The sequence below is a fragment of the Morone saxatilis genome, unplaced genomic scaffold, assembly GCF_004916995.1.
Source record: "Morone saxatilis isolate NCDOM2014 unplaced genomic scaffold, NCSU_SB_2.0 Contig7, whole genome shotgun sequence".
Lineage (NCBI taxonomy): Eukaryota > Metazoa > Chordata > Actinopteri > Moronidae > Morone > Morone saxatilis.
Genome location: NW_023340246.1, coordinates 23060708 through 23072817, shown reverse-complemented (window position 1 = coordinate 23072817; position 12110 = coordinate 23060708). Strand labels below are relative to the sequence as shown.

General features: G+C 44.6%; 1 protein-coding gene across 1 annotated transcript; it reads right to left on the bottom strand.

The window, feature by feature from the left end:
• Positions 1 to 182: 182 nt before the first annotated feature.
• On the bottom strand, positions 183 to 12110 carry LOC118340719 (transcription factor IIIB 90 kDa subunit-like). The gene is made up of 6 exons (XM_035678835.1): positions 12082 to 12110; positions 11527 to 11735; positions 1311 to 1391; positions 683 to 856; positions 553 to 584; positions 183 to 472 (listed from the first exon to the last, which is right to left on the bottom strand). The coding sequence occupies exons 2-6, from the start codon at positions 11708 to 11710 to the stop codon at positions 287 to 289; spliced, it is 657 nt and encodes a 218-aa protein (XP_035534728.1). The 5' UTR covers positions 11711 to 11735; positions 12082 to 12110; the 3' UTR covers positions 183 to 286.

Sequence of the window (12110 nt, the reverse complement as noted above, 5' to 3'; positions counted from 1 at the left end):
TGTTGGTTCGATCCCAGCCACGTGTCGAAGTATCCTTGAGCAAGATACTGAACCCCGAATTGCTCCCGATGCTATACATTGGTGTGTGAATGTGTATGAATGAGTTAGTTTCTGTTGTGTGAAAGGGTGAATGTGGCACGTTGTGTAAAAGCGCTTTGAGTGGTCCGAAGACTAGAAAGGCGTTTTGATTTGGCACTATACAAATAAAATTTAATTGAATTAAATAAACTGTTTTTGTTTTCTTTTCTTTGTTGGATAATGCGTAAAATGAACTGCTGCAGCTCTGTCACCTCCTGCTGCTGCCGCCGCATGATCTTGTCCGCTTTCCAGGTGAGGTACAGTTCAAATCCAACGAGCCTACTCGTTTAAATAAAGTTTTATGGTAGATAAAGTTCTCACCGATGGCGGGCGCGTTGATGCAGAGCTCTCGAGCCAGCAGCAGGAAGGTTTTTCCCAGGATGTAAACATTCACCTGAACATACAAACTCAAAGTTAGAACTGGACCTGGTCTACTGTCGGACTAGGTCTCTGCCAGGCTGAGGGTAGTCCTACCTGCAGCAGGTCACTCAGGTCCAGTAACATGTCTGAAACACAGTTCAGGAAAACTGGAGGTCAAAGGTCACAGTGAGGTCCAGACTGATAAATATAAAGATAAACATAAACACACTGGTTGTGAGGATACGTGGCGTCCCTTCGGTGCGACACACCAGGTAGAGGCAGGCGGCGATCACATGCTCCGTCTTACGTCCTCTCGTTAGGTGTTTACTGACCACCATCTTGAAGAAGTTGAAGGCCGTGTCCAAACAGTGCTGGTTTAACTGCAGCTGACTGCCGAGCTGCTGGATCTGACGCTTACCTGCAGAGACAGAAAGGGTTAGCTATACCTGAACCTTACCTGAAGGGTTCATTATACCTGAACCTTACCTGAGACACACAAAGGGTCAACTATTTTAATTTTTATTAGGGATGTTTGGATCCAATCTCCATTTGACATGAAAAACACACACAAAAAGTTACCTACTACCAACACTAAAAATACACAAAAAAGGTGAAAGAAGAAGAAAAACACACAAAGAAGAGCTGAAAATGCCCCAAACTCAGATCAAAAGCAGCCAATAAGAGCAGCTCAACTTACAGTACGTCACCGCTGCTGGCTGCTAAACACCCAACATCGGAGACGACCATAAAGCCAACCTGGAGGCTTCAGAGCTCCACAGACCCAATGGGGGACCACAGAGTCCCAGCTGCATCTGATCAGAATTGATCAGTTTATAATGAACCACACTGATGATGATGATGAAGGTACTCACCGCCCTGCAGGGTCTGGGCTCTGGACTCTTTCCCAACACTGGTGTGAAAACCAGAACCAAGAAGAGGAGCTTTAACTGGACCTACAGACAGATCAACAAACATTAATAGATACTGATAACATATCAATATCTGACCATTAGGTTTTATTATGTTCTGGTGTTTTTGTGAAGTTGTGAGGAGTCCTGGTGGTCTACTGGTATAAGGCAGTGGTTTCCCAACCTGGGGTTCTGGAGCCCACTAGGGATTGCCAAAGCTTCACAGGGGGGTCCCGAGGTCTTCCTGATTTCAATGGTTGTTAAAACATTTAAAATAAACAGTCACCAATATCTCAGTGTTTCATTAATTCCTGTGAATAAACCAAAACTGTTGTTTAAGAGTGAATAGAACAATAATGAACAAACTCAGAGTCTATTAAGTATGTGGTGATTGTTAAAAAATTGATAAAAAATATACAATTACAGACAGAGAATTGTATAAAACAATATCAGGAAAAACTAATCTCTGCTAAATAATCACAGGAAATATGGTGTTCACTGGGTTCCTCATACAGATGATCAATACTGAAATTGATACTCAGTTAACTCACTCAGAACAAGGTGAGAACCTCCAGCTGTAATCAGACTCAATCAGCCTCAGCTTTGACTGGCTCCTCTGTTACCTTGGCAGGTAATTAACTCACCAGGTTGCAGAAGGGAAGCTTTTTGTCCACAGACAGAACGTTTCTGCAGCTTCAACATGAGAACTGCTGCTTTCGTCATCGGGTGAGTACAGCTAATCTTCCTTGGAGCAGGTAACCAATACAGCCTTCCACCTGAGAGGTAACAATACAGCTCACCTGGAGCAGGGTAAGCAATACAGCTCACCTGTAGCAGGTAACAATACAGTCACCTTTGAGCAGGTAACAATACAGCTACCTGAGAAATACAGCTCACCTGAGCAGGTAAAAACTGAACCTCAATGCTTTTTTTTTTCCAGACTCATCTTAATCTGCTGCGAGTTCACAGAAAAAACAACAGTTGAAGGTAAACTGTTTTTTCTGGTTTATTTACAGTCTTTACTGGTGGACTTTAACCAACTGAATTTGGTCAAATTTGTGTTGTCAGGTTTAGAAGAAACTGTTGTTCAGTCAGAGTGTCGGGATCGTTACCTGTGGATCCACGTGGCCTCACCACAGACACCTCGCTTCGAGGCCGTAGGTCAGTTCACTTCTGTAGTCCTCAGTACTAAAGCTTGAAATACACCTGTCACTGATGGCAGTGCTCACTCTCTCCTGACTTAGATAGAAACGGCGTCCACTCCATTAGCGAGCACCTCGCCTCCCGATGCGGTTACACCATCAGCACCTTCAAGATGGACGGTTTCACCACCTTCAGAGCGTCATACTACTCCTGCTTCACCCACAACCGGTAAGCTCAGCCCCTCCAAAGCCCTGGGGTCTTTTATAAAAACTGTGGTCGTGAAGATCGTTACTAAAAGTGTACGTACGCCAAAAAATATTCAGGACTTATAAAACCCTGCGTACGCACACCTAAAGCAATGTTTGCTTTATAAATCACAGGCGTGCCTACAAATGTGCGCATCTGAATCAGCTTTCACGTTCCGCCCTGTACACGCCCCTTTTTTTAACCATAAATGGTCAATGGCAAACGACCTCCATGGAATGCGATCTGCATATAAAACAGACTCAGACGCAGGTATTTATGTCTTGTCGGAAACAATAGTCAGGAAGGACTGAGAAAAGGGGCAAAAATGCGGTAAATTTCACGGAGGTTTGAAGGTGGAGACACGGGAGGTTGAAGTGGAGACAACACAGGGTTTAGCGGTTAGGTAGCTCAGCCCTCAAAGCCCTGATCCACAACCAGGTAGCTCAGCCCCTCCAAAAAGCCCTGATCACGAACCAGGTAGGTCAGGCCCCTCCCAAAGCCCTGATTTCCACAACCAGTAGCTCAGCCCCTCCAAAGCCCTGATTCCACAAACCAGGTAGCTCAGCCCCTCCAAAGCCCTGATCCACAACCAGGGTAGCTCAGCCCCCTCCAAAGGCCCTGATCCACAAAACCAGGGTAGCTCAAGCCCTCCAAAGCCCTGATCCACCAACCAGTAGCTCAGCCCCTCCAAAGCCCTGATCCACAAACCAGGTAGCTCAGCCCCTCCAAAAGCCCTGATCCACAACCAGGATAGCTCAGCCCCTCAAAGCCCTTGATCCACAACCAGGTAGGCTCAGCCCCTCCAAAAGCCCTGATCCACCAACCAGGTAGCTCAGCCCCTCCAAAGCCCTGATCCACAACCAGGTAGCCTCAGCCCCTCCAAAAGCCCTGATCCACAACCAGGTAGCTAGGGCCACGATCCACAACCAGGTAGCTCAGCCCCTCCAAAGCCCTGATCCACAACCAGGTAGCTCCACCTCTTCAGAACCAGGTAGTGCCACCTCTGACCCACAGGTAGCTCAGGAGTCCGGACTGTGGACTGCGGCTATGAAGATGAAGTTTTGTGTTGTTTTTTTTTTTTTTAGAATGATGAGGCGTTCACTTAGATTTAATGTCATGGTGAGCAATGCTGGTGGTGGGTGGATCAGCCAGCCTGTTTCTGCAGTCTGTTCTGGTCTGATCTGGACCCACAGAGAGATCATCTGTGAGGAGGACTACATGGAGGTTAGGATACTACTGGCAGTCTAAAAGCTAACTGAACTGTGTTGAGACTAATGTGGTTTAAAGGTGGGTTTTGTGATGTTGACCAGGTGAATGTGAACAGAGAGTCTTCATGTGGAGGCCAGCAGGGGGACAGTGGACCGATGTGGCAGACCGCTTTCTCTCGGGTACAATCACACCAATACAAACTCTACTCTAGTAGCTCTCTGGCACCTTCAAGTCTCACATGAAATTAATCTAAGTAATCAATAGCAAAAAAAATGGTTAATGATTAGCTGGTTAATGAGCCTCAGCAGGCAGCAGCCCCCCATCCATGCAGTAAAGCAGCTAGTTAAAAGAGTCTTTATATTGAGACCAATTTCATAGTTTCCTGAGCGTTTCTTCTTTCTGACTATTCGACTAGTCTTTATGTCAAAATTAGTTGCCAGGAACATACAGGTGATGTTTTCACAGTAAAATATAAACGTTTGCCTTTTTTTAGTTGGTCCCTCTTCATCCAAATGATGAGCTAAACAACAATAACAGACTTGTCCTTTAGAACTTGGCTTTAAAGGTTTTGTGTTTGGTTTGTGGTGTTCAGGCTCAGAGGACGGCAAGTTCTGTCTGGCAGCTGATGGTCCTGCAAAGTGATGGACAAGTTTCCTTTATGTCCATCAGTGAAGCCCAGAGGCGGGGCTATAGCCTGAGCACCAGCACCCAGAGGGTGGTGCTTCGATCTCAGTACAAACAGCCACACACCGAGCTGACAATGGTGGGTAACCATGTAGGGCTACAGATTTCATGGCTTCAGTATAAAATAAAATGTTTTTTATGAAAGGTTGTCTGCTGCTGAGCAGGACACATTTTCAGGAATCTCCCTGATGAGTGTGGTCAATAAACTTTTTTTTTTTTTCTTTACTGCATTGTCCATATGTCCTTAATTTACTTAATTTAAAACTAATTCTTGATGTTTATTATCAGGTGGATGGTGTCCCCACGGAGGTCGTCCGGGTCTCTTTGTTCTTTAAGCAAAAGCTGACAGTGGTGATGATCGATATGTCCATGGCCTGTACAGTCAGTAAGTTCTCCCAAACAAACACACCTGTGTAATGGGTAAATGGTGCTGACAGTAATTCTGCTGGTATTCCCTCAGATTCAGGTTCTTTTGACGGCGCCCGGTTGCTCTGGGATGTCCCCCGGGTTGTGACCCCATTGGTCAGAGAGGAGGCAGGGTTTGAAAGTCAAAGCCTCAGTCTGGGGGTGGAGGGGGTGATGCTGGACAAACCCACCGCTGCTGCCAGAGGATTCAGTCTGGTCCAACAAGGACATCTGATCCAGATTGGGGTTCCTTTTGGGGCTGAGGGCGGCTACAGGAAGGTAGTCAGTCCCGACCAAACAAAGGCTTTGAAGAGCTCAAACTGTTTGTCACACTACACAAGCAGATTGTACACCTCACTGTCAGTTTCTTTTCCACAGAGCTTGGTGGTGAACAACGTGTACAAGGAGATGTATGTGATCTTCCTGGTGTATGAACACCTCTTCTCTCTGCTGTATGAGGACGGCAGCAGCATTGGCACGAGACACCGAATGCTTAGAGTGCTTGACACACCGCTGCTCTGCCGTCCACCCTTCAGCCTCGACCGTAAGTCTCCCAGTTTACAGAACAGTAAGTCTGTCTTAGAACAAACAATGTCCTCTGCCTGGTTGCATCCCACTGCCTCCCTGGTCTCTCTCCAACAGTCTTTGTAGCATTAACACATGACGTTGATCTGACAAGCACTTGGTTTGAAACCGACCTTTTCCACCAACAGGGAACCGGCACTGTTCCGGTTCAAGCACCTAGTTTAGAACCGTTGTAGCATTTCATCTAATTGCTATGGGTCCAAAACTGGTGTAAACATGGGCTGGCTTGCTAGATGGCACCAAGGTTCCAAGAACCTTGAATGACCTTGTTCAACTAAAAGGGGCCAGAGACCTTCAAGGTTCATGTTAACCTATACATTAATAGTGTGCCAATCACAACATCAAAGGACCGCATCTACAAACTGTTTTTTCCCCCGAATTGCCTCTGGTTCTTCAACCGGTTCCGATCAAGAAAACCAGCCTGTGTCTCCACCTGTTCAGAGTGAAAGCATCATAATTAAGGATGCATCATCAACAGAGGGCACTGCACAACAACCTGTAGAATGTCGATGGAAAATCAACTGGGAACAATTTTGATAATCACAATGTTTTAAGCAGAAATGCCAAATATTCTCTGGTTCCAGTATCTGTAAAATTGTTTTTGTTTTTATACTATTGCAAGTTGAATATCTAATCTAATGTCTGGAAACTGCCAAAGGAATCACTTTGGGAACTAAAGATGGACGTTTGGTGCTTTTTAGACCACATGAATAATTAGTTTTTATGTATCAGTCTGGACTCTCTTGATTTTCTTCTTGTAGAGACTAGGAGTGATGGCCAGGTGTTCGGCATCTACCTGGGACACATTCCTGCTGATGTCCTATTAGAGGAAGTCCGGATCAACAGGAAGCAGCTGCTGATAGCAGAGAGTGCTGACCAGGGCTACAGCATCAGTTCTATTGTTCACGTTAACGGGACACGAGCTTACAAGCTACGGCTGCCCTTTGAGGACACCATTGTCCACTGGATGGTGAGGGCTTCACACAGAACCTGTATCACCGGTTTGGGCAGTGGTGGTCACTGTTGAGTCTATCGCTGTCATCCTTGGTATGATGTGGTCAAGGCAAATGACCACCCACCTAGAGGCCGAAGGGCTGTCCGAGGTTTCTGCCTTGTTAAAAGGCAGTTTTTCCTTGCCCCTGTCTCCAAGTGCTTGCTCAATGGTGGTACTGTTGGGGTTCTCTGTAAATGTTAAAAGGAGTTCGTCTAACCTGGCTTATTTGAAAAGTGCCTGAGATTAATTCTGTTTATTGATTGGACTAACAATAAAATTGAATTGAATGTGATGTCACATTTGCTACCACAGTCCGCCAATGTGTTTTCTAAATGTGACATAGCAAACATCCATCTCACAGAAAGTAAAGCTTTAAGATATCATTATTCTGTAACACCCTTTCTGAGACTGTGTTCTTTCCAACAGTACCTGGGTTAAGGTATAGTGCAATACTCCATAGAAATAAACTTCACTTTAACCATCATGCCCCAGAGAGACTCGTATTATCACCACACATTCATCACAGCACGAGAATTCAATTCATGTAAGTACATTTTCTGACCTCACCGGTCTGCAATAAAGTGGTTTCAATTCATCAGTACAGCCTTGTTTTAAAATCCAGACTTTCTCCTTTAAGTCCCTACAGAGATCACGGCTCAGTGCTCAGACAGAGGAATCACCTTCAGTATGGTCAGACCAACCCAAGCTCAGAGTCTCTGGGAGGTGGCCATCGACCATGAGCCTCTGACATCACAGCTGGCAGCCCAAAGAGGGTACCGCCTCGACAACGACACCCAAAGAACAATTCTGGAGGTCCCTGTGTTCTCCATTGGATACATTTATGAAGTAAGTGCTGAATTTGTACAGAAAACTGTACCTGACTTTGTTACAGTTCTCCCAGTTCACAGCTGAGTTAATGAAACTAAGTTCACAGTCAGCTCAGAGAGACATTAGGGACTACTTGGTGCAACAACAAAACCAGGGAGTCCATCTTTGTTGTAATCTGGTTGATTTCATGAATCTGAATTAGAGCATTCTTCTACTGTACATCAATTAAACTGAATATAAAGATAACGCTTGAGTTATACTGTCATATGGGAAAAAATTGCAGATGTTTGATTTTTAAAGCTCTTCTCTGGTGATACAGATGTGCTGATATCATCGTACATCAGCTCCTTTCTCATTTCAGTATATTTGACATTTTATAAACTAAACATTAATCAGGATACAAACAAATCAGCCCTACAGTAAATACACCATTAGAATGGAAAACAATCTAATTTGAGTTATCCTTTACCTCCAGGACATCAAGCTGTCAAACTTTTATGGGACATTTAAACTTCTTCTGAGACTCCAAAACTCTGGAAGTCCAGACGTCCACCTCCAAACGCTGCCTCTTCAAAACACAGGACATGATAGGTACCCTGCACTCCTCTAGAGCCCTTACGTTGACCCTAATTGGTTGCCTCCCTGAGTCGGGTATAACCCTAAAATTGCCCCTATGTGGCATCAGTCTGTTCTGCAGATGGAACCATGACGGTGGTGGCAACTCCGACCTCCACCTGGCCTACAGTGCAGCCTGAAAGAACCACTCTGCTGGACCCCACCTGTGGACCCAAACAGACCGACGGATCCAGAGTCCTGTTTGAGTTCAAGCTGGACTCTTGTGGGACCAGAGCCATGGTACAACTCAAAAATACTGAAAACAAAAGTAGTGTGACTGTAAAGATGTAGTACAGTTTTATAACTGAGGATGTTTTAACAGGTTGGGGAGTTGTATGTGGTTTATGAAAACGAGATCCTCCATGACAGACAGATGATTGCAGATGGACCAAACTTCATCTCCAGAGAATCTCAGTTCAAGTAAGGAACCCAGATCTGAATGAACACTTCATAACCTCATAGTTCCTGATTCTGTTCACACTACAGGACTTTCAAAGTCCTCAATCTCGGCACTGGTCATACAACTTCCAGTCTTTTAACCTGGAGTCTGATCAGAGGTCACAAACTGCAAGATTTTTTTTACATGGAGTATCCATAAGGATCTATAAAGATACAGTGTATTGTGATCTAATCAAGGTAAACTCAACTGGCTCAGCCTCCGTTGTAGCTGCACTCTTTCAGTTGAAGAAGACTGTGGGAATGAGAGGGGGAATGTTTCAATAATTATAACTTCTCAGTAAAATAAGTGCTGGTTGGATCAGATACTGAACCAACTGAACATCGACTCATGACAGTAATTCACCGTTTATTATGAGTGTGTGACGGTGTTTGAGGAGTTTTTTTGGGCTGTTGGCAGGCTCTCTGTGAGCTCTCTTAGTCTTTGAACAGTTCACACAACACAGCCGTCGTCACGGGAACGAGCACCAATCTGCCTCTGATCTGGAGGCATTTGTTGGCAAGTGTAAAATCAACTAAAATCATGTAGTGTGAACTCAGCATTAAAGGACTCGGACTGCAATCAGTACCTAAATATAACTTGATTCAAATTTTAAAAAAGTATTCATGACAAAATGTGTCTGATTCATGAACAGGTTGACAGTGAGGTGCTTCTATCCACTTACTGGAGTCATTAGACTGTCTGTGGACAGGATCTTCACATCGGGCAATCCTGGATTTGGTTCAGTCAAAGTCTTCAAGAGCGTCAAAGGTCCCAGTCGGAATAAACAATCCACATTCAGTTTGGTCTGAATGACAAACTTTTTTTTTTTTTTTTTTTAATTTTCCAGCAGATTTGGCAAATGCTGCCCAAGAATGTTCACACCAGAATTCTGGAAACGCCATCAACCCCCCGACTAAGCAGGTCCACCAAACCCCAGCAGCAGGGGGAGTCCTGTCTCACTCTGGTGTCAGACCTCAGCCCAGACCGGGACCTGGCCATTTCATCTTGGTGCCAGCAGGACACAACAAGCTGCTCTACTTCTCCCAAAACCTACAGACTCTTGCAAACCTCAATGTCTCTCCTCCTACTGAAGGTCCAACCCTTGGTATCCATCAAGTCCCTGTGCCGGTTTCATCTCATCCTAAAAATCTCCTGTCTCAGACGCAGGACCAACATGTATTCGCATCACCTAACTTTCCTCCCAGATCTGACCAATTACCAGAAGACCGGCCGTTAAACCTCAACACATTAAGCTTCAACTTTGAAAATCCCAGACTAACTGACAACCGGGCCTCGGGTTCTTCCAGCAGGACTCTTGATCCTTTAGTTGTTGAAAAGCCGCAAACTGACTCAGGAAGCTCCAGTCAGACTCCAAATCTTCAGGGTCCGAACAGTTTAGGTAATGTTAGACACTCCGCCCTGACATGGAACCAGCCCACTCTTAAGCAAAATAATGCAAATCAAGACCTGCAGACTCTTAGAGTCCACCTTTCTTCTGGCCTGCAAGAATTGACCCAGGAACATGAGGGCAATCTAGATTTGAGCCTTTACGAGTCCACAGGTGGCGGGATGGAAATGATCAAAACCGAAGAGTTACCTGGGTACCAATTTCAAAGTCAGTATGATGCTCCTCGGCTTCACCCAGTCCTGCAACCACTAGCTCAGTACAGCCCAGACCACATCAGCAACAGTGAACTACGCCTGTCTGACAGAGACCAAACATACGTCCCTACTAATGCCAAACCTATCCCATCCAAAAATACTGTGGCTGACCGGTCTGTAGACAAACAGGGGTCTGTCAGAACGGAACCAACATATACTGCAACCAGCCAAAACCTGGGAAAACCACCGGGGTCAATGGAAAGGAGGAATACTGAGACCGTTCAGTCCAGGGTCCAGAACATTCGAGTCAAACCACCGAGCATATTTGTTTCTTCTGGACGTGTTGTCAACCAAAAATCTTTGATCCAACAAGCACAAATCTCTAATCCGTCCCAGTATGCCACTGGTCCAACTGTGAGCACTGATGGGAACTGCTGGACGTCCAAACAGCTTCCTGAACACAGAGGTTCAAACGTAAGACCAGACCATGTTCCTGAAAGACCAGGTTCCTCTACACTAAAGCAGGAACATGGTATTCACATTGACGAAGTAAGATCAGATCAAACCACAGTGATCCGGCTCACTGGTCTGTCCCCAAACCAGGTCCAATCAACAGCTGATACAGAAAACGTTGTCCTGAGAACTTCTGTTATGAATTGGCGCTATACAAATAAAATTGAATTGTTAACTCGACTTAAGAAGTTTTGATATCCAACAGCTACAGAGGCTGAATGAGGGTTCGGCAGCCTGGAGACCCTCTCCAGTGGCTCCCTGTGGCTTTAATAGAGACTGACATTTTCATTTCACTGTTGTACGCTAGAAAGTGATTTTAAAATGTCGATTGCTGGAAAGTCTGGAACTATTTTTTTCCATAAGGTTGGGAACCACTGCTCTGAATAATGAGTTCAGATTGGCTGGCTGTCAGGCAGCTGTGTCGATCTCCCAACATCATCATGATAGGGTTTCACTGAATGTTCAATAATACAGAACAGTTATCTCTTTGTTGTGTTAGTTTGTATCAGACAGGTGGAGGTGAGGGTGTAAACATGTTTTTGTCCTCTCAGGTAAACCGATCAGCTGATGAAGAAATTCTACAGTCTGCAAAGTCTGATTCAATAAAGTTTGTTCACATTCAGGTGTCTATGGTCTCTAACTGCTCAGAAACACAACAAGCAGGTTACAACTATCAGGTGCTGATTCCCTGCTGTGTTTTATGTGTACCATGTTAGCCTGTGTTTTACTACTACTACTACTGATACTACTGATGATACTACTACTGTTCAATTTATAGAAAATAACCACAATTTTAAACTCAGTTGGGGAGAAAAGATGTTTTATAATTGTTACTTTGACAAAAACATGAATCTCAAAATGAGAATCAGATTTCTGCCATATTGACTCAGATTGTATGAGTGAGCGTTAGTTCTCACCGTCAGCAGACACAAACTGTCCCACAGCAGAAGAAACTCCTCCGCTACCCTCCACAAACTGAACCTCAGAGACGATGATGTTGTCCTCGAGAACAGAACCACAGCTGGTACACACTGCACTGCCTCGGGCCTGATCCACGTCTATATCCGACCCCCCACAGGTCCTGCACACCCTGGAGCTCATGGTGTAGGTCAGAGGTCAACACAGTCTGCAGGTCAGAGGAGGAGGTTTAACTCCATTTTAAAGATAAATCAGTTTACATGTTGAGTAAAAACATTTTTAGATCATTTTAACACATTTACAATATGATTCACAATTAATGAAAATGACCATTTGACTTCTAACCTACAAAGATTCACAGAAATAATCAGGAACATCCAGCTGTGATTAAACTACTGCTTCTGGTTACAAACAGAAATAAAACAATTATTGTATAAAGATCCGAAATCAGCACTGATTGTTTTTCTGATTATGAGTTATGGCTTTAAACAGTCCACAATAACTAATAATTAACTAATAATATTGATCAAATACTATACTGGATCTGAACTCACCAACTGCAGAAGACAACAGAGTCCAGTAG

Coding starts and splice junctions, on each gene's coding strand:
- LOC118340719 (XM_035678835.1), bottom strand. CDS start 11,710: ATGAGCTCCAGGGTGTGCAGGACCTGTGGGGGGTCGGATATAGACGTG. Junction 1,392..11,526: donor ACAGTTTGTGTCTGCTGACG/GTGAGAACTAAC, acceptor ATCTGTCTGTAG/GTCCAGTTAAAGCTCCTCTT. Junction 473..552: donor ACCTGAGTGACCTGCTGCAG/GTAGGACTACCC, acceptor TTGTATGTTCAG/GTGAATGTTTACATCCTGGG.